The sequence below is a fragment of the Tiliqua scincoides genome, chromosome 3 (assembly GCF_035046505.1).
Source record: "Tiliqua scincoides isolate rTilSci1 chromosome 3, rTilSci1.hap2, whole genome shotgun sequence".
NCBI classification, from domain to species: domain Eukaryota; kingdom Metazoa; phylum Chordata; class Lepidosauria; order Squamata; family Scincidae; genus Tiliqua; species Tiliqua scincoides.
The window spans coordinates 79,437,848-79,459,550 of record NC_089823.1 but is presented as its reverse complement, the minus strand read 5'-3'; the positions used below and the strand labels follow the sequence as shown (position 1 = coordinate 79,459,550).

General features: G+C 43.9%; 1 protein-coding gene across 1 annotated transcript in view; it reads right to left on the bottom strand.

Annotated features, from left to right (window-relative positions):
• ACE2 (angiotensin converting enzyme 2) overlaps nt 1–21,703 on the bottom strand; it is a 36,221-nt gene that overhangs the window by 444 nt on the left and 14,074 nt on the right. Inside the window, exons 6-17 of the mRNA XM_066621314.1 lie at nt 19,463–19,571; nt 18,914–19,011; nt 16,903–17,072; nt 15,792–16,018; nt 14,141–14,285; nt 12,378–12,476; nt 9,659–9,781; nt 8,076–8,248; nt 6,867–6,925; nt 1,781–1,881; nt 627–740; nt 27–221 (exon numbers count right to left, since the gene is read on the bottom strand). Of these exons, the coding sequence (XP_066477411.1) occupies nt 27–221; nt 627–740; nt 1,781–1,881; nt 6,867–6,925; nt 8,076–8,248; nt 9,659–9,781; nt 12,378–12,476; nt 14,141–14,285; nt 15,792–16,018; nt 16,903–17,072; nt 18,914–19,011; nt 19,463–19,571 (1,613 nt within the window). The remainder of the gene's footprint in view (nt 1–26; nt 222–626; nt 741–1,780; nt 1,882–6,866; nt 6,926–8,075; nt 8,249–9,658; nt 9,782–12,377; nt 12,477–14,140; nt 14,286–15,791; nt 16,019–16,902; nt 17,073–18,913; nt 19,012–19,462; nt 19,572–21,703) is intronic.

The window sequence follows — 21,703 nt, the reverse complement described above, 5'->3', positions numbered from 1 at the left end:
GCATTGTACATGAAAGCAGCACTAACCTTCTTTGGTTTCTCTGCCCCATGATGATCAAGGCAACTAATGCAATTGCTACAATACCCATGACAACACCAAATACTATAAGCCACACTGTGACTGGGGGTTCATAAGGTGGCGCCAATGTTGGAGGAATGTCAATAAACTCCAGAGTTTGGTCATTCAGCCTGAAAACTTCATTGATGCGTCCCCGAGAGAGTCTGCCAAGAAAGTGGAAATTAAGAGACAATTTTAAAAGAACTTTTTCTTATTAAAATATCTTGCCTTTCTGCTTTAATGTTTAATGGAATTCCACAGAATAATGGTGGGCTGATATGACAGAGCACTTTGCATCTCATAAGATGAAAAATATTCTGACTTCATTATTTATTTACTTCTTTTATTCTTTTAACTTTTGGTTTCTTGCTCACACAAGTTCCTCTCTCTCGCCTCCTCCTTTGTCTTTTCTACTTTTTAATCAAATATACATTTTAATAAATCAAGACCAACATTGCCATTAATTGCAAGTCATTTTTTTCATGAATATTACCAGTATGCCAAATGCTTCATTCAAACAATTCTCCAATCTCACATGCATACTATTTCCTTGCAATCCATGCTTTCACCTGATTGCTTCTTCCACATCAGATTTGGGAACCCAGTCTGTGGTATCAGGCATGGTGACAGCAAAAATAAAGGAGATCCTTGGTGTCTCATCTCCTACATGGACATCTTTGACCCTGATGAATAAACAAAAACAGAAGATTTTATTTCTTCCAGAAGTATGACATTGGACTTAAAACCATATGGATGAACACTATTTCCAAATATACGACAAAAGAGATCTCCATATTGTTCAATGAAACACATATATTGAAGAACTGTTGTTTTCATATACATGGAGGGAACTTCAATCTAGACAAAGATATTCAGTTAACAGTTGCCCAGAGCTATATATTTTGGTTATATATAACCTGGGCTCTGGGGTGGGTGGGAGAGACGTGTTCCTGGGAGGGGAGAGGGCGGAGGGAGGGAAGGGGGAGGCAGTGGGCAGCCCCGTGGGTGGGTGGGTGGCAGTTATGCCAGATCCCAACCCCCATTCCTGGGGAGATCTGAGCGGCTTGAAGTCGCTCCGCTCTCCTCGAACTTGTGCCACCTGAGAAAGTGGCACAAGTCTGAGGAGACCCATAGGGGCCAACATGCTTTACCTGGAGGTAAGGGGAAAAGTTTCCCCTTGCCTCTGGCTGAGCTGCCTTGAGCCCCTATCCTGCACTGGATACAGTGCAGGCTTGCCTGTTCCAGCACAGGGTAGGACTGTGCCCTTAGTCTCAGACAATGCCCGACTACTTTCACTTAACTTGTCTTACAGTCTGCTCTACACTTAAGCTAAAGTATCAGAATTAAAGTGTATTTAAACCCGCACACACCCCCAGTTTGACCCTCAGAGTCCTTTCTACAGAAGCTTCAGAACAACAACGTATTCTGGGGGTAGTTTCTGACTGGGTGAATTTCATCTTGAGGTTAGCATAATAAGGGTGTTACAAGAGCATCCTCATTTTCATATGTGATGATTTGAAGAGTAATATGTAAATGACAAACAATATGTGCTTTTTTTTTTTTTTTTTTTGCTAAATACTATTGTTTTGGCATATTCCTGCTCTGAAGTTACAGAATGTAACCATGATATTTTAGAAAAACTGCTGCACCTTTTTGAAATGAAGCCCCTCTGGCGCTCCACAGCACTAACCCACAGCAAAGATAATTGAAAGGAGTCACTTACTGAAATGCCACAGTTTCATTCTTCTCCTCCAAAAAGTACTTTCTCATGGCATAGGCGATTGTTGATTGGAATAAAAACATTTCATTGGCATTCCATTCGTACTGGAAATTCAGAATGATGTTGGGTCAGATGAATTAAGTCACATTCTAGAATTCTATTCAGCCACCAAGAAGCACCTTCTAAATCAGGGTTCTTCAAACTTTTCAGTAGGTGGGCCACCGTATATTTTACATATTTTTGCAGCCCCCCCCCCCAAAAAAAAAGAGTTATATAGAAGATGGAGACGAGTGATGCATGGCACACTATCTCTGTCCAATCCATTGCAAAACCCATTGCAAAACAAAACCCATTTGTTTACACATGTACAAAAATGATCCTGTTTCATCACTATGATTGGTTTACAGCATTATTGAAAAGTCAATATGCAGAAACCTGATTTGTTTTATCAGCAGGGGTGAGGTTAACATTGAATAATTATAGTAATAATCGGGTCTTATAGCATATAGCCAAGATGACTGAAAATGAGGGTTAGTCAGTGCTATTCAGTGCTAGCCTCAGCACCAGGATGACACAGGACTGGAGTGCAAGGCAGTGAGTATCCCCGCTGGTTGGCAGGGAGGCCTTTCATGACTAGGGGACAGAGGGGGGAGGGCGGAACTGGGCAGAGGGAGGGTGGACTGGAGGGAGATTCAGGCCCAGGTGGAGGGCGGGAATGGTGCCAAAGTCTGTTGCAGAATCCAATGGCTTCTCCCAAGCCACTCTGCCCGACATGGGTCTCTTCAATTCTGCACCCGCTAAAGTGGGTGCAGATCTGAAGAGACCCATTGCCGCCAGTGCAGCCAATGTTCCCTTACCCCAAGGAGGCTCCAGCAGCTGGCCTGGCCCCACAGGATACAGCAGCAGCCATTTCTGCACCACTGTACCTTGTGGCGCTGGTGGAGGACCATAGGATTGGGCTGCCCACCTCATCAGTATTATTTATTTATAGCATGATTGCAGTGGAGATATTTTACACACAACTGATTCTGGGTGCTATATGAGAAAATATATAAATGGTAAGATGAAGGTGGGTCCGTGGAGTAGATCTTGAGCTGTTCTAAATCAAACAAGTCTACATCACGCTTAGAGGAGACTCATAACCTTGTTAGTTACTTCAGAGCAGATCTTCAGTCCTGATATTCAAAGTTCAAATCTTAACATGTGCTTAGACAGCACAAAAATGATGTACAGTACTGGAACTGAGCCCACGTATACAATGCCACACTTGTTTAACATGTGTTGAAACTCAGGTAAATTATAGGAATAAGAGGAGGAGGAGCTCCTCTGTATAGTCATACATTACATTTTAAGCAGAGTAACTATTACAGAGTATGCTAGCCAGTCAGAATGCCAACAGAGAGTAAGAAGATAGAGCAACAATCTCTTCTCCACTAGCTGGTGCTATTGACCATCACACATGGATTTTGGCATTTATATACTATTTCTGTTCCTTTTCACATTCTCAGCTCTTTCAATTTTAAATGGTATTTCCCCCAAACAAATCCCTTATAATAATGGATTATAAACCACATTTTCAGATCATGTGGCTTTTAAATAATGTATACTGTTATTAGGATATGAATAGGGCTGTTCATACATTACGCTGTACCTGGGTACATTTATGTACCTGTTACATATTACAGGGTACAATTATGTACCTGTTTACAATCATTGTATTGTTGGTAATTACATGTTCTGTTCAATGCAGGTGCAATCTGCATACTATGTACATGAACTGCAGGCCTGTAAAAATGAACTCATGTACAGTCATTCACATGGCAACAATGAGTGAACAGCCCTAGCACTGTGATCAGAATGATCAGGCTGGCTTACATCAGTTGATATCCTGTGTGTAAAATCCAATCCATAAAATCCAAAAGAGCAATTTGTAATTTGTGTAAAATCCAAAAGAGCAATTCCATAAAGGCAGTAATTTGTGTAAAATCCAAAAGAGCAATTCCATAAAGGCAGAGGATAGTGGTATGGTTTGGGGGTCCTTGACCTGGCTTATGGACCAATCCTGTTCAGGCCTTTTGCTGCCAGAATGCTCACTCTGGCGATGTAAGGCTCTTTACAGCTGTCACCAACGGCAACAAGACATTTGGTGCAGCCTGGCAGTAGCCACAAACAACCGATGGCTGGGTCCATGTGCCAGCAGACCAGGGATGCCTGCTGGCTCCAGCAACTTAGTGCAGGGGACTTGAGGAAGGCAGGGTGGAATGGGGTGGGCAGGAGTAGGAGCAGAGAGGAGATGGGGCAGGAAGGAGGGTAGATAAGAACCAGGAAAGGGCAGTATCGACAGCAGCTCATCCTGATATCCAAGCCCATTCCTGGCCTTGATCCCCTGACCTGGATTCACATGAATTTGCATCAGTGATATAGCTGGTCTGAGCAGTGGCATCACTAGGGGGGTGTGGGGGGTGCGGGTCTCATCGGGTGACGTGCCAGGGGAGTGACGTGCCCTGGAGGTGATGCGCTAAAATTGCAGCTTTAGGAGCTACTGCATCATGCCATACACCGTTGGGTGCGGAATGTCCAGTGGAACGCAATGCAAAAAACAGAATTGAAATAGCTCCTTTTGTTCAAACGTCATGGCCAAAAACCGGAAAGAAAAAAATGCATGGAGCCCTATGGAAAGTGAAAGTGAGCCGTATCGCGCGTTTACTCGCAAGTAGGCATACCTGCCATAGTCCATCAAAAAGGGCAGGCTGAGAGGAATCCAACGATACCAGAATAGTCCCGATCCAATGAATGCAGCCCAAAAAAAACAGAGAGGACCCTCCCAGCTGCAAGTCTATTGAGCCAGAAACAAAGCCACATGGCTGTGTTTACTCGCGAGTAGGAGAACATTCCTTAGTCCATCAGAAAGGGCAGACAGAGAGGACTCCAACAACGTCAGAATGGTCCTGATCCAATGAGTGCAGTCCCCAAAAACACCTGAGAAGGAGGTCCCTCCCTCCCTGCTTCAAGTCTATGGAGCCCTATGGAAAGCAAAGCAGCCTCACGGTTGCATTTACTTGTGAGTAGGCAGACGCGCCTTGGCTGGCGGTCAGGCCAGGCAAAGGGGAATGTGAGGACACCAGAATGGTCCCGATCCCATGGAACTGGAGCTCAACAAATGCTCCAGAAGGCAGCCTTCTTCCCCCCCCCCCCCCCACTAAAAAGGACAAAAAAGAGGCTTCAACTGGTAAGGGGAATGTTTTCTATTTTGCACTTGTAAAGCCAGGTGGGTCTTCAGAAGAACTTTAAACTGGGCACTGGGAGTTTTGGAAATTTCACTGATCCTTTTCGGGGGGGGGGGGGGGGGTTGTTATTGCAGGCAGACTACAGAGCAAGCTCCGTTGACCACTATGGGACTTACTTCTGAGTAGACATGCATAGGCTTGAGCTCACAGGCTTCAATTCTACCCACACTTTCCTGAGAGTAAGCCCCATTGACCACTATGGGACTTACTTCTGAGTAGACATGCATAGGATTGGGCTCACAGGCTGCAATCCTACCCACATTTTCCTGAGAGTAAGCCCCATTGAGCACAATAGAACTTACTTCAGAGTAGATTCACTTGGTGGAACAGGACTGGCTCCCCCTTATTTAATTATTTCTTTTATTTTAATTATTTATAATTATTTATTTTAATTTGTTTGATGATGTCACTTCTGGCCATGACATTACTTCCAATGGGTCCTGGACAGATTGTCATTCTAAAAAGTGGGTCCCAGTGCTAAAGTTTGAGAACTGCTGCAATAAGGTGTTAGTAAGTTGACATGAGTGTGTGCGTGACTCGACAAGTTTTCAAAATCACTAAAATCAGAGTTTGGAGGAATAATCCCATCATGTTATATATCAATCAATGACCAATTTCATGCAGAATGCAACAAAACAAAGCACATTAAAATTGCTGTGTTCTAACAAAAGGTACAGCCAAAAATCCAGTGGGGGTGGGGCAATGGTACTTCACCACGCTCACAACCTGGGGTGTTGCCCCACCTACTGCATGGGGGGTGACGCACTGGCCTCCTGCACCGGGTGACACAAACTCTAGTGACACCACTGAATTTGAGTAGACCTGGTGAGCTAGTGCAGGCTTACCCCAGGGTAAGGGAACAAATGTTCTCTTAATCCCAAAAATGCCTCCAGATGCTGAAACGTCCCAGGATTCAGTGGGTGCTACATTGGTGCAGCTGAATTGCTGTGTGGCAAGCTGTGTTGGATTGGGCTGAAAGGCAAGCTTTGCTTTCTCTCAGCAGCTCCTTGATGGTCTGGTTTATGGTCATATAATCCTAGCTAGCTAACAGCCTTACACAACTGGCAATTTCTATACATATTGCAGCTGTAAAATTTAGCATTTTGTGTCTCGCTGATTTCAAAGGCAGGGATATAAGCATAAGCCTAACCCTTTACAGAAATCAATGGGATTTAGGGCCAAATCCTATCCAGTACTGGTGTAGCTGTGCCAATAAGGTAACTGCTGCATTCTGCAATGAAGTCACAGAAGCCTCAGGGCTGCATTGCCGCTGCATCAGCACTGGAAAGTTGGATAGGATTGGACCCTTACAGGTCAATCCTATGCATATACTGTATACTCAGAAGTAAATCTCATTGTGTTCAACAGCACTTACTTCCAGGTAAAGCTACCTGGAAGTATTGTAGCCTTCAAACTAGATCATGCCTATATTTACTTATTTACATACGTATGTACCCCTCTCTATACAGAAGTGGCTAAAGCTACTAGAATATATTGCTACATTGAGTCCTACATAGAACAATGCAGGAGTCAGGTGTGCTCCAACCCTAGGATTTCAATTATTTGAATGGTTGTAAACTTTCCTGTGTTGGATTCTAGTTCATGGATTAGTCAATAGCATAAATTAGTAAGGAAGAGTCAGATGATCAAAGTTGATGAGAGCATGCATTATTAAAACAAAATCGATAGCATGCAAATTGTAACAGACTCATTTAGATATCCTTGCTTATTATTTCATGTTATTTTCCTGTTTATTCTTTTAGAATGAAATGTAATATCATCTTTCTGGTCTGTCTACTCACTGCATCACTTCCTAGAGCTGTCTTCAGGCTGATCCTCACTTTGATTGTATAATTGTTAACTGGATTTAAAAGAAAAGAAAAGAGTAGAATCCATTGTTATTATAGTGATATCACTATGTGTGATGGTGAAAAAGGTGCCTAGAGTAGCTCTTGCCTCTAGTGATACCAGACACAAGTTTCAGGGGCTCAGATATTATGAGATCCCTGTATTCTTTTCCAACTCAGATTAAAATTTTTAGATGGAGAAAAATTACCTACCCCCGATCCCCCAAGCCCCCTTCCCTTTAAGCTACATTTACTGGCTGAGTCAGAAGTGGAAGCCAAGGGCATGCTACGTGGGGGTGGTAGGTGAAGTGGAACTGGCCCATCAGCATCCTCAGAGAATCACCACAGCCTAAACTGGTGCTCATGCATATGTTCCACCTGCTTACTCATGTGCAAGCAGATGGCACATGATCACTGGGTTAGGTTGCAGTGATTCTCCAAGGCCACAGGTGGTGTGGTTCTGCCTCACCTGCCTCCCCCGCACCGCATATCTCTGGTGGGAGTAATGGCATCACTTCAGCTGTAGTGAGAGGGAAAGAGGGGTGATCTCCTTCCCTCCCTTCTCCAGCCAGTACTTTGCACTGAGATACTGCCTAGAGCCAACTGGACCTTGGAAAATGTAGCTTGCTCAAGGACTACTGCAATATCAGTAGCTCTTGGAAAAATCATTGATGCCTATACAACAAGGCAGGTGCTGAAAGGACACAGACTGTATATTGACAAAGAAACCCCTTCTGAGCGGCAGACTCTCATGGAGAGCCTGTCTTTTCTGCATTCTGAGACCTGTTGTCAGCCCTGACATATCCTTCCCCCACTCCTGTAAAGTGGAGTTATCCCCCCCCCCCAAGGAGAAGGAGTGAGGGAATCTGTTACAGGATGTCAGTCATCTTTTTTTTTATTTTTGAGGTTCTTGTCAGTTGTATAAGTCTACAATTTATTATGTTTTAATCATGTCATTAAGCCATGAAATTTCAGGGAGAAGGATGAAGCTGCATATAACTGGCTGCGGATAATTCCATCTTCTGTACATGATAAATTTTCAGACATTGAAATGGAACTCGCCTATCTATCCTCGAAGACATTCTTATGCCTGGGTCAAACTACTGCTAGAATAGTTGCTTTTCTTAGTTCTTGCCCTGCAAGACAAGAACATCAAGTACCTACATGGAGTCCAGACTGTGTTCCAGCCAACTGCTCTGTTGGCGTTGTTCGTTTTCAGCCACAAATACAAGGGCTGAAAGTAGTGAAGCAATGGTGTTGCATTCATTTTCTTCTCTCCTGTCACACTTTCTAAGGCCTCAGTCCACGGTTGTGACCTCCCCAAACTAAGCATGTGCCTGTGTTTAGAAAGATATAGGTAGGCATTAAACATACATGTTGTGGTGAGATATCTAAATGCAAAGGCCACTAGATGGCACTGAACAGAATGCCACTGCTTTGCAGGGTGCCACCCCCTGAGCAAAGAGGCACCTTTTAAAGTGGTATCCTCTTATATCTGTTTACCCAGTGAGTAATTAATCCCTGGAACTCCTTGCCACAAGATGTGGAGATGGCACCTGGCCTAGATACCTTTAAAAGAGGATGGCAGATCTATGAAGGCCACCACAGGTTACAAGCCACAATGACTACATGTAACCCCTCAGTTTTGGAGGTAGTCTGAATGCTAGGGAGTGGCAGCAGGATATAGTAACTTGCTTCTTGTCTTGAGTGCTCCCTGAGGCATCTGGTGGGCCACTGTGAAAATACAGAGAGCTGGACTAAATGGGACCTCAGCCTGATCCAGCAGGGCTGTTCTTATGTTCTTATATTTAGCAGGGGCAGAGCAAGTGTCCTTCATCTCCACAGTGTGGCATCTTTTCCAGTGGCTGTTGCTGGTGCCTGTGTGGTTTAGCATCTTTTTTAAGATTAGGAGCTCTTTAACTTTTACTGATTTATTGCTAGATGTAAACTGCTTTTGGCCCAAACATCCCGCTTTTGGCCCAAATGATGCGGCATTCTTGTTCAGGAGCGTAATACCCTTTACAACTGTCGCCAGCCACGACATGCCATTCGGTGTGGCCATGTCCATGCACCAACAGATCAGGGATGCCGACCAGCACACATAAATCAGAGCAGGCAATGGAAGGGAGACAGGGAATGGGAGGAGTGAGGTAGGGGGGAGGGTGGCTTGGGGCTGGGAATCTGGTAGCATTGGTGGCAGCAGGATATGTTGATATTCTGTCCCCTTCCCAATCTCAATCCCATGACCCATGTCCATGTGGACTTATGCCAGAGATATAGCTGGTGCAGGTTCAAGGAGATCCAGAAAGCAGCATGGGCTTATCCCAGGGCAAGGGAACAAATGTTCCCCATCAAGGAGACCTCCAGAGAGCATACCCATGAGATACAGCTTTTTATGAACTACTTCTTGTTGAAAAGCAGTACTGTATATAAATATTCTTAATAATAATAACACTGTTTGGTGTTCAGGCTATCTATTAACTCTGCACAGTGCCAGCACAAAAAGTGTAACAACAGAAAGCCAAGCACCAATAAAGAGAAGCCTTGCTGATTCCTGCTACCAGAGCAGATAAGGGGAGAGGCCTGAAACACAAGCAGGGCTCACAAATTCCTCCCAGTGCATATGTCTGATGCACGGAGGGGAAAACCAGACTTCCTCCATCAGCCCTGCCCCTGCAGTCGATGTACTCCCAGACACACTGCTGTAGCCACACCAATGTACAATTATGCAGAGAGCACTTCATTACCGCAACTTTTCACCAGCTGCTGTGGAATTAGTAATGTCACATTTATGGAGCTCCTCTGTGTGGTTAGCCGCTTTGCAAAGTGCCTCTTGAAACTGGAACTGATAAATGGTTCTTGTGTAATATCTGAATGGAGGGAAAATAATCATTACCATAATAAAAGAACAAAGCCAAATCACCCATTAAGTAACAAGAAAGTCTTGGATTTGAATCTGGCTATCTCATGAAAGGAAGACGAAAAGCTCATGTTCCAGAAGCAATATTAGAATCCTGATCAAATCCAGCTGCCTCGCGGCCATTTTGTTCCTGGCTCAGAAAATTTTCTAAATATAAATCTAACAGGGAACTGAATCCAATATGTCTGATACAATGCAGTCCCTAGCTTTGCTCCCAACATACAGGATAAAAGTGATTCCAGTCCAGGCTTGCAGATCTATCACTTTCAGGTTCTGACTTGAAAACCATGGTGACCACTTGGAAGAACACTGTTTTCAATAAACCTACTCACATGCTATGCTTCCCTGTATCTGCTGTTGGCAACCTTCAGTCTCGAAAGACTATGGTATCACGCTCTGAATGAATCCCTGTATGAGCCTTGTATATTATCTCAAAAGGCTGGGAGCTTAGTACGAAAATGTCAAAATATGAAAATGCAGCTGCTGTGAGATCTCAGCAATTTTTTCAGCAAAATGTCTACATTCTTGTGATGTTACAGGTTGATTAACCCTTATCCAGAACTCCAAAGCCAGAATGCTCCAAAATCCAGAACTTTTTTGAGGGCCAACATGACATAAAATGTCCTTGGGCAGCAGCCGACATGCATTCATTACAAAACAAGTGATCGTGGTTCAATGCACACAAACTGTATTTCATGCACAAAATTATTAAAAATATTGTATAAAATTACTTTCTGGCTATGAGTATAAGGTGTATATGAAACAGAAATGAATTTTGTGTTTAGACTTGGGTCTCATCCCCAAGAAATCTCATCATGGTTATGCAAATATTCCAAAATTCAGTAAAATCTGAAATCCAGAACACTTATGGTCCCAAGCATTTGGGGTAAGGGATGCTTAACCTTATAACTTTTTTGGCTTCATATCATCTACCCTTGTGTCATATTTTAATCTTGTCCTCTCTTAAGTAAATGCCCATTGTTTTATTATCATTTATTTACTATGCTTAAATTGCAATTCTATGCCCACTTAAGTGGGAGTAAGGGTCCAATTTTATCCAACTTTCCAGTGCTCCTGCAGCTGCAATGCGGCCCCGCAGTAAGGGAACAAACATTCCCTTACCTTAGGGAGGCCTCCATAGCTGCCCTCCCACTGCAAAATGCAAAGCAAACCATGTTGGCGCAGTAACCAAAATGTTTACTGGGCTGGGGCACCTTCCTTATGAGAAAAAGCTACAGTGTTTGGGCCTCTTCAATCTAGAAAAGAGGTGCCTGAAGGGAGGCATGATTGAGACATACAAAATTATGCAGGGGATGGACAGAGTGGATAGGGAGATGCTCTTTACACTCTCACATAACACCAGAGCCAGGGGACATCCACTAAAACTGAGTGTTGGGCGGGTTAGGATAGACAAAAGAAAATATTTATTTACCCAGTGTGTAATTAGTCTATGGAACTCCTTGCCATAGGAAGTCATGATGGCATCTTGCCTAGATGCCTTTAAGAGGGGATTGGACAAATTTCTGGAGGACAAGTCCATCACGGATTACAAGCCATGGTAGGTATGTGCAAGCTCCTAGTTTTAGAGGTAGGCTGCCTCTGATTGCTAGATGCAGGGGAGGGCACCAGGATGCAGGTGATGTCTGTAGTCTTGTGTGTTCCCTGAAGCATTTGGTGGGCCACTGAGATACAGGAAGCTGGACTAAATGGGCTTTTGGCTTGATCCAGTGGGGCTCTTCTTATGTTCTTATGGCTGCAGCAGTGCTGGAAAGTTGGATAGGATTTGGCTCTAAATGCCATTGAACAAGACTTACTCCTGAGTAGACATGCTTAGGATTAGGCTATTATAGTCTGCCTTTTTGCTAAAGCACTCAAAGAAATTTACACTGTATAATAAAGACTTGTAGTCTAATAGACATACTTCAAAAGGTAACACAATGAATGGAGAGAGAAGAGGAAGATAAGCATTTTAATTTACCAGTTCCTTCATACGTGCTCATGCCCCAGTTCTCTGAATGATGAGAAGTCACTGGGTCAAAACTTCGCTAAGGTTTGGGCCTTCTTTGGATGAGACAGCATGGGAGACTTAAGTCTTTGTAACATTTTAATCATCTGTCTGGCCCCATGGGACTACTGATGTGTGCTCTCAAGGCATGTGCATCTCCTGGCCTCTCCCCTTGATTTCTGGTTAGTTGTTTTTTTTAACCTACTTTTAGGATGCAATCCTATATACACTTAGCTGAGAGTAGGTGCTACTGAATTTAATGGGACTGACTTCTGAGTAGACATGCACAGGACTGCCTTGTTAAAGTAATATTAGCAGCATGTGAAGACGTTATCCCTCCCATGATTAAAACTCTCCCAAAAGTGAAGGGTGGGGCAAAGACATGCACAGGCCATGAAATGCACACATCTTTAAATGTGTGGGGCAGTTTCAATAGGGGGAGTATCACCCAAACCAGCTCAGTAAGAGTTAGAAGTAAGAGTTACAGTAAGAGTCAGCTCAAAAGAAAGTTAAAGTAAAAGCTGGCAACCATTTGACACACCTTATGAAAGAATAGTCATTAGCAACATGGAAGAGAGCTGCAGGATCACAGTAGGCCTCGCCATGGGGCATGGGTTCAACCACACCCACAATCTCTCGCCTGTTGAGGAGAGAAGTGCAAAACCTTCCATTAGCATTTGAGAAGAATATTGAAACTCTTTATTGATTTCTATAAATAAATAATAATGCCCTCCTTTTATTTAAAAATATCAAAATAGCTTGCAAAACTGGTATGCAAATGAAATGGAAGTGGTAGTTTCTCTGCTGCTATTTTTCCAATGTCCTGAGTTTTAAAATTCTATCTGGGCTTTGCACTGCCAGAACTTGCGTTCCAGCACCACAAGACCCGTTGCGGTAGTCTGAAAGCTGGGCTACTATCGCCTGCTTCTGGGCTGCTACTGCAAATGGGCAGAGGTATGACATCTGCAGCAGTGGCTCCCAAAGGCCCTGCTGGTGCCGGTAGGCCAGGAAGGAAAAGGATCAGTGGAGTATTGGTGTGAGCAGGGTGACCAGATAAAATGGAGGACACCATGCCTATACCTTTAACCATTGTATAGAAGAGGGAATTTTGGCGGGTGCAGCTCAACATGGAAGGGTTTAAAAAAGATCTACAATGGTTAAAGGAATAGGCATTCTGTCCTCCATTGTATCCTCCTGGTCACCCCAGGTGCGAGGAAGGGGAGAGCAGGGACCTGAGATAACTATGGATCCCAGAAGCACTAGCATGCACCATGATCTTATCCCCTCCTTTTTAACTTTTCCCTTTTTGCTACTCAGACTTCCACCAGCTATATAGCTAGCAAAGGTCCGAGGAAACTTTCCCTTCACATTCCTTCTTTCCCTTTGAAAGCTGACCTAAAGGGGGAGGGAAATCTCTCCTAAGCCTCCTGATCGCCCCTACCCCACCACTGGATGCAGTGTACATCCAAATGGCGTGGTTGTATCATCGCCAATGATGGGAAATAATATTGGGCTATAAGATGTAAATGTTGGAAAATTTGACCATAAGGGGTACTACAGACTATGATTTGGGGGGGGGGGGGGGAGAGAAGGAAAAAAAAAAAACTAGTTCAAAATCTATCAGACACCTATAGAAACATCGATGCCATAGTTTTCAGTGGGGAGAAGGAGGGCAAAGACTATGATTTGGGGGGAGGGGGAAATAAAAGAAAAAGAAGCTACTTTAAAATCTGTCAGACACGTATAGAAACATCGGTGCCATTTTAGTTTTCAGTAGGGAGAAGAAGGGCAAAGAGGTTTCAGCGGGATTAAGGTTTCAGAAATGTGTTAAGGGAACATACTTAGATGTATTTGAGATTAAACTGTCCACAAACCCAGTGCATTTCAAAACCGTTTGTTGTAGTTATTAATATATGTGTCAGTCATAATATATGTCAGTCATATTTTTGAGGAAAGGGATTTGTGCCTTTGACATGCTTATCAAGTATGCAAGCCCATTTAATTGTTTCTAACATAACTTGCAGTATTTGAGAGCTGGTTAGAAATACAAGTGCTGTGAGAAATAGGCACATGTGGGGCAGCATGCATAGATACACTTTGACAGTGTTATAGCATAGCAAGATCAAATATTCTCATTATGCAGCCTGTTCTGGCAACTGTGTACTGAATACCAATGAGAAAAAGCTAGCCATTAAAAAATACTGCTAGCAACCCCCTTTTCCCACCCTCACATCACTTATGTAAAAAAGAAGGAAATACACCAGTAATTTGCAGTTCTTTCTCTTAGCTATTCCCTTTACTCACTTCATTTCCCACCATTTCCTCATCCATTGGTCTTTTGGGATTTCACCAGAGAAAACCAGCCACCGCCATTTCTCTAGCATGTAGGTGAAAGGCATCGTTCCAACAATAGTGAGGGCTTGTTTGAGCAGGAAATTGATATCTGTTTCTGTAAAATGAACACATTCCAGAGGGGCAGCTATGTTAGTCTGTAGCAGCAGATATAACAGGGTCATAAAGACCAGCACATTTAGTTATTTAACATAAGGGTTAAAAAGAACACAAGGAAAAGAAATAAGAAGTGAAAGAACAAAGTGAACCAGCAGGGTAAAGAGAAAAAAATTAGTAACTGCAAAAAGTCCTTTTGTGACCAATAGCCCTCACTTCAGTTTCTAAAGTGTTCTCAGAAACTGAGATTAGAACAATTTGAATAATGAGAGGTGAAAGTTTTAGAATTCTGTATATAGTTACTACTAGGTTTTCAGTCATTCAGAGTGCATGCTTTGCATGCAAAAGATCCCAGGTTGAATGGCCTGATAGAGCTTGAAAAGTCCCTATTTGAAACTGTGCAAAGCTGCTGCCAATCAAAGGATACAATACTGTACTAGATCAGTGTTTCTCAATATTTGTCTTCCACCATACCACTTCACATGGTCCATCTGTTCGAAGTACCACTGGAAATAACTTCTGGGTAAGCTAGATGCAACATGACAAACACCAATAAGAGGCTCAGGGTAGATGGGAGGACTTCTTTGAGCACAGAAAAGCATGCTTTGGAGCCTCCTACCATTGTTTGTTATGTTGTGTACCTAGTCTCGCTGCCGGGCAGCAGGGGTTCGGGGTCCTGTGAGTACCACCAGACACCACCACCGGTGGTACCACTGGTTGGGAAACATTGTACTATATCAACCAAAGGTCTGACTCAGTAGAAAGCAGCTTCATATGAACTGCATGAGTATGCTTGTGCAATAGCTGTTTAAATCGGAAGATCTGAGTTTCCATGCTATGCACTCCTAGACGGCTTTAGAAAATGTAGTAAACTGTCCACTGTCATTCAGTTATAGAAACTGCAGTTCTAAATGGCATGACTAAACATGGCATGAGTTTCGTATCTATCAATTAATGTATTCATTAGATCTGCATTACTTAGCATCAGAGTAAAAAAAAAATGGCCAGAATCCAGAGGACCATGTGACTAGTTCCATGTGCCTGAGGGAGTTTTGGACTTGTATTTCTCCAAGAGCAGGCTCTCCACACTGCATGGAAAATCATACCCAAAACACGTGTTTCGTAAGCACTGAATGGACAGAGAGAGATGATCTGGAGCTGCACCAGCTTTTTTTTCCTTTCCTCCTTCTTCCTCCAATACCATGGAGGGAGAAACGGACCATCATAATCCTCTACTGGTTCACTTTCAGCAAACTGGAAGAGGATCAGAGCAGCAACCAGAGCGACAGGTTGGAGAAAATGGCAGACAGACGGGCGAGTTCAGTTTACCACCCCTCAGTTTACCATCCCTCCAACTTTGTGTGTCCTTGTGATAGTTTCATGTCACTTCATGGACAGGCCAGCTTTGCAGCTAAGCTAGTGGCCATCACATCTTGAATTAATGAATTCTTCTTTTGTCCATTTTGAATCCCTCTTAACACTATACATTTTCATTCATATTTCTTGCCATTGTCTTCTTGAAAATGAGGATCCAGAAGGCCAAGCGATTTCAGATGTTTTGGGGTTGCAGCAGACAGGGACATGATCTCTCCTACAGCTTCATGGAACCCTTCGTTGGCACCACTTCTTAGCAGATAAGGAAGATTGGAATATGCCATATCGTATTCAATGTGCCCCATCTCGTGATGTGCTGTCAGGAAGTCATCCATATTCACTTTGGTACACATCTTGATCCTACAGAAAATGCAGTTGTAAAGATTATGGCGGAAGTGCCTTACTGCATTCACTGCTTTGATTACGATTCCCCTGAAGACTCAAGTGCGCCTTTTCTCAATGTACTCTTTTAATCAGACTCTTCACATGCTAAACTGTACCCAGGTACAACTGTTTGCCAGGGTATAATCACTGTCAATCTGTGCCTAGATACAGTTATTCACACATTCCATTCAATGCAGGTACCATCTGTGTACAGCGTACACTCGTGAGTTATCTATAACAATGAACACAGGTAAGGTCATTCATATGGAAATTCATATGGAAATGAAACAGACAGCTGCACTTGGTTACAGACATTCCATATCTGAAAACAGTACTGTATAGCATGTGAGCAGTTTTATGGGCATGCTCCAATTTGGCTCCTAGTTGATTTGATGCCAAAGAATGACCTTGTCTAGTTGGAGTTTGGAACTTATTTTGGTGAAAGTTCTCACTTTAGTGCAGATTAAAATATATGCTTATTTATTTATTTACACATTTATACCCCCACTTTATCGCCCTATAGGGCATTCAAAAGCAGCTTCATTCCTTTATTTTCTGAGCAACTTCTGAGACAGACTATGCTTCCATGTCCTGATTTTCCCATGCACACTGCTTTAGAGCTAAATGCAGGTTTGAAACTGACTGTTCCATATTGAAATGGAATACAGTTGTCTCCTCACCATACTACTTCTTCAATTTATATTAAAATATAATAAAATAAAAAATGAATAATATTCAGATCTAGAACTAGCACGTCTTTGGGGGATTCCATGAGAATCCATTTCCTTTCCATTTCCTACAATAGAGATGCAAACATTTCATGGGATGAAGAAGAAACATCTTCCTCGTGTTTTAAGTACCTGTAGTCTTTTTTCCCCATGTCCCAGGCAGTGGGGTGACAGACAACTTTCCTGCCATCCTGAGGTTCAACAAGCATTGAATTGTTCCAGAAACCTTCAGTCATTGCAAAAAGGCCAACAGAGACAAAAAAATTCTCGGCAGCTTCAAATATTCCTGTTACGGTCCAATTCTGGGGGAGGGGGGAAAACAGACAGTATTTCAGTATTAACTTGTTATTGTATTCACCAATCCTGAAGGACTGTATTATGAGTTCCCAACTGCCCGCACTGAATTCATATCAAATTATTTTGGAAATAAAACTTGTTGCTGCGACTTTGGGAAGCACACAAGGCAGGGGTGCTCACACTTTTTTGGCTCGAGAGCTACTTTGAAACCCAGCAAGGCCCGGAGATCTACCAGGGGGGAAGGAAGCGTCTGACAGACACCCCCTTTGATGTATGGAGCCCCTGCTGGACCAGGTCAGAGGAGGCCCACCAAGTCCAGCTTCCTGTGCCCCACAGTGGCCCACCAGATGCTTCAGGAAGCACACAGGAGGCCTCTCCTCTCTCCCCACCCCACATACTGGGGGCAGCCACAGGTCCCCCCAAGAGGCACATGCCCAGCCTTGCTGCACTACGGGGGGAGGAGCTCCCCACTCCCCGCCCCCCCAAACTCTTTGTGGCTGCGCCCTGAGACCAGCAGGGAGAGGGAGGCATCGCAGGTCCTCCTCGGAAGGGGCGGGGGCTTCCCCATTTCCATGGAGAGGGGCTGCGCGTGCAGGTGGCAGGGGGGTCGACTCACCTGTCAGCCCCGACTGAGGGACTGGAAGGGAAGGGGAGGGTCACTCGGGGCCTCCCGCGGCTACCGCCATCAGAGCAACTCCATCTCGAACTCCCGCCCCCTGAAGAGCAGCTAAAGTGTCAGTTTCAGTGTCAGCTAAATAGTCACTAGACGAAACTGACATATTAACAGTTTGGAGAGACAGGGCTCCGCAATCTACTCATTTTGCCTCGCGATCTACCGGTAGATCGCGATCTACCTATTGAGCACCCCTGGCTTAGAGCCTTGTTGCTTGATGTGGCGCAAGGAGCAGAAGCAAGCAAGGAAGAGACGGCAGACAGATTTTAAAGGGTAGATGCAGAGAAGAAGCTGGAAGCTGGAAGCTCCAGTGCCAACTTCTCCAGCCTTTTATTCACTCTCCTCCCACAATACAGAGCAAGCTGATGTTACTTTCGGTTAAAGATAACGCTAGCTGGCAACAACACATTCTTAGGTCTGACCGCTTCCTATTTCATCCTGTTGTTTACAGGGCTTAGACACTCAGCATAGTACCAAGGCCAGCAGAGTTTACTCTGCGCAGAAGCAGATGTGTCTGCTAGGTTGCCAAGTATGCTAAAGCATTTCAAAGCCCAGCACTTCTGCTCTACTACAAAAACTGACTCCAGCTCCCTGGTCTTTCCAAAAGAGGAGCGAGAGGAAAGAAGACTATTTTGGCTGTGCCCCAGGGCAGAGGAGGGAGAGGGACCAGCCTCCGAAGGTAAACAGCTGCCCTGTCAAGGCAGCAGGCATGAGGTGCTCAGGGCCAACCCTGCTGGTTCACTTTCCCCCTTGTCTGTGATCCAAAGCCACCCTCACGAGAACAGCAGCCCTGTTTAGTTCATGTCTCCGCTTGCAGAATTTGTTAGTGAGTAAAACCTTTGTTTGCTAAGTAGTAGGAAGTCTGAGGTAAAACTTGCCTCAGGATTGTGAGGTAGGGTTGTAAAAAAAAAACCACAGGAATCATTATATCGATTGACTGGTCATGAGAAGCAGGAAACGGGAAAGAACCAGAATTACGCCTGGAAAGTACCAGCTATACATGATGGCTTAGCCATATCGTATTTTTCTTATATGAAACATGTAAGGAAAGCTTATCAGTTACAGAATACTGACGAATGCTAATGAAGTCATTGTGAGATCAAGAACTACCACAAAATGATTTTAATCACCCATGAAGACCATGCTTTTTACCCAGGCATGTGGCCTGCCTACCTTTGCGACCATTGCAGATGATACATCAATGTTTGGTTTAGCAGGATAGGGAATCATTAAGGGGTACAAATTTGTCCAAAATCTACCCCACATGTCACCTTTGACAGAAAGAACAAAATTATAAATAAACACAAAAAATGTACATAGTGCTTTCAAATGCTAAAGCAAGCTTGTGTCACAATGAGCTAACACATAGACTTTTTTTTCCCTCCTTTTACCAAATGTGATTTTCACATTTGAGCTGTTCATTTGCTCAGTGATGCATCCTGAAATTCCCTGTCCTTGAAGGAAGGTGTTATCTTAACCTCTTAAGATAGGTATAAAAAAAACTAGGAAAATTCAGATAGTAATTCACTTGGTCAATTATTCTTCATACAGCAATTCAAGTAACCTGGAGTAATTTATACCAGAGAAATCTTCTACAGTAACACCCATAAAGATTAGCAATAGTCTTACTAAATATATAGCCTGTTATAGCTCTTAGATGGTTTTCAGTCTTGCTCTCAGTGCAGCAAGTAAGAGGTATGGATATTAAAGCCATTTTCATACCAAGTAAATGGGCCGGAAGACATCCTTGTGGGTCAATGCGATGTTCACCATAAACCCTTCGCAGGTTATGCCTCACATAAGCATGCAGTTCTCTATACAAAGGTTTTATCTGGAAAAAAAAAGACAGCCCAGAGAAATGCATTTAATGTTACGCACTGGGTGATGTCTCAAGGACATTTGTCTGCCAATCAGTGGCATCACTAGAGTTTGCATCACCTGGTGCAGGAGGAAAGCATGCCACCCTTATAATGGACCTCCTCCAATGCAGTAGGTGGGGTAATGCCCCAGGCGGTAGGCATGGTGATGTAACATTGCCCTGGCCCACTGGCTTTTTGGCTATAATTTTGATAGAATTGAGATATTTCATTGTGGTTGGTTTCATTGCATTCTGCATGAAATTACACATCAGTTGAAATTTAACATAATGGTATTATTAAAAAAACAGCAAGATTTTAAAAATGTTGGTGAGCAGTGGTGTCAGCCCCACATGCACGTCAACCGGTGTGGCCCACATCCTCCTAGAGACGCATCGCATTTATCTTTTTCTCTCCCCTTTTTACAACAATTCAGCCAAATAGGCTAAAATGAAATATAGCGACTGGCTCAAGATCAGGGCCAACCTATCCACAAAGCCAGCTAAGGAAGTCAGTTGGCGTGACCATGTCGGTTGGTGGAGCACACTCACTTTTGTCCATCCACTTGTCACAAACTTCTCACTTGCCTTGTGAGAAGTGGTAGCACCAACAGCCTTACACACAGTGGTTGTGTAGCATTAGGATGGTTCAAATGATCTACCAGCCATGAATATACACTTCATGGGCAGGTTGTTCAAGCAAATGGTGGCTGAATAACTCCAGGCAGTCTTGGGTGACATAAATTATCGATCCATTCCATCTGGTTTCAGGCTGTGGTTTGGTACTGAAACGAATTTGGCCACCCTGGTGGATGACCTACACTAGAAGAAAACCTGGGGAAATGCAACTCTGTTAATTCTCCTGGACATCTCAGTGACTTTCCATATTTTTCACTGTATCTTCCTGGACTGTCCAGAGCTGAAATTGGGGGCATAATTCTTCTGTGGTTCTGGTGCTATCTTGTTGGCTGTTTCCAGAAAGCAGCACTGGGGAATCAATGCTCATATCCATGTATTCAATCAGTGGATCATTTAGGAGCTGCAATGGGTTGTTCAAATAAATGTATTCATGCCAGTAACGGAAGCTTTCCAACCAACCTTAGCTGAACCTCATTCTGTGTAGTCCAAGTCTAACAATATTTAGGTAAGCATGATTTACGTAATGGTACATTGGAAAGAATCTCATTCACCCCCAGTCAAGCCACAGCACTTTCTACCATGAACCATTCCCTAACCAGTAGGAGTAGTTGAACCATGGCCAGGGATGGATCACCACAGGAACTTCAGAAGAGCCCTGCTAGATCAGATCAAAGGTCCATGTAGTCCTGAATTCTGTTTCCTACAGGGGCTTCCAGGGGCTTCTGAGAAGCCAACCTTGCAGAGCATGAAGGCCGCATATATCCTTTGTTACTTGTAGCCAGGATCTGATATTCAAAGGCATCCTGTCACTGATCACAGAGACTGTATTTAACTAGCATGGCTAACAATGGTCAAGGATGAACCACTCTGGAGATGCTATCATAAGTTCACATGGGCCAAGCCCCTCTTGGCAATAGAGAGTGGCAGCTGCCGTTGCATAGTGAGCTGTAAAAGCTCTCTGGAGGCCTTCTGAGGCCCTCTTCCAGTTTTTGGTGAAAATCAGAAGTGATATTAGAAGGACTTTTGAGGGCCGGGTAGGTGTTAAAGGCCCTCTGGACGTCTGAGAAGGCCTCTGGAGGGCTGCAGAGGCTGCACACAGCCTTCCTGGCCCTCTGAAGTGGGATAGGAAGGCAGCGGCAGGGGGAGCAAGAAAGCCAGCAAGCACGGTGCCCAGGGTTTTTGACCTCCTAGCAACTCCTAGATATGCCACTGACCTTAGATATCTATCTTGAAAGTATCTTAGGAACACTCCCAGGCCATTATACTAAACTCAGATTCAAGGCAGTTAAGGGCCCAATCCTAAACTGGACCAGTACCAGCACTGAGCTTCAGTGCCAGCACTGGGTGTTGCAAACAAGCCATAAGTCATGTCCATGACACCCTGTATGGAGTTAGGACCATTCCAGCACCACTTGGGGCTGAGCCCAGTACCAGCCAGACCCCGAAGAGAGCTAAGTAAGAGCTCTGGG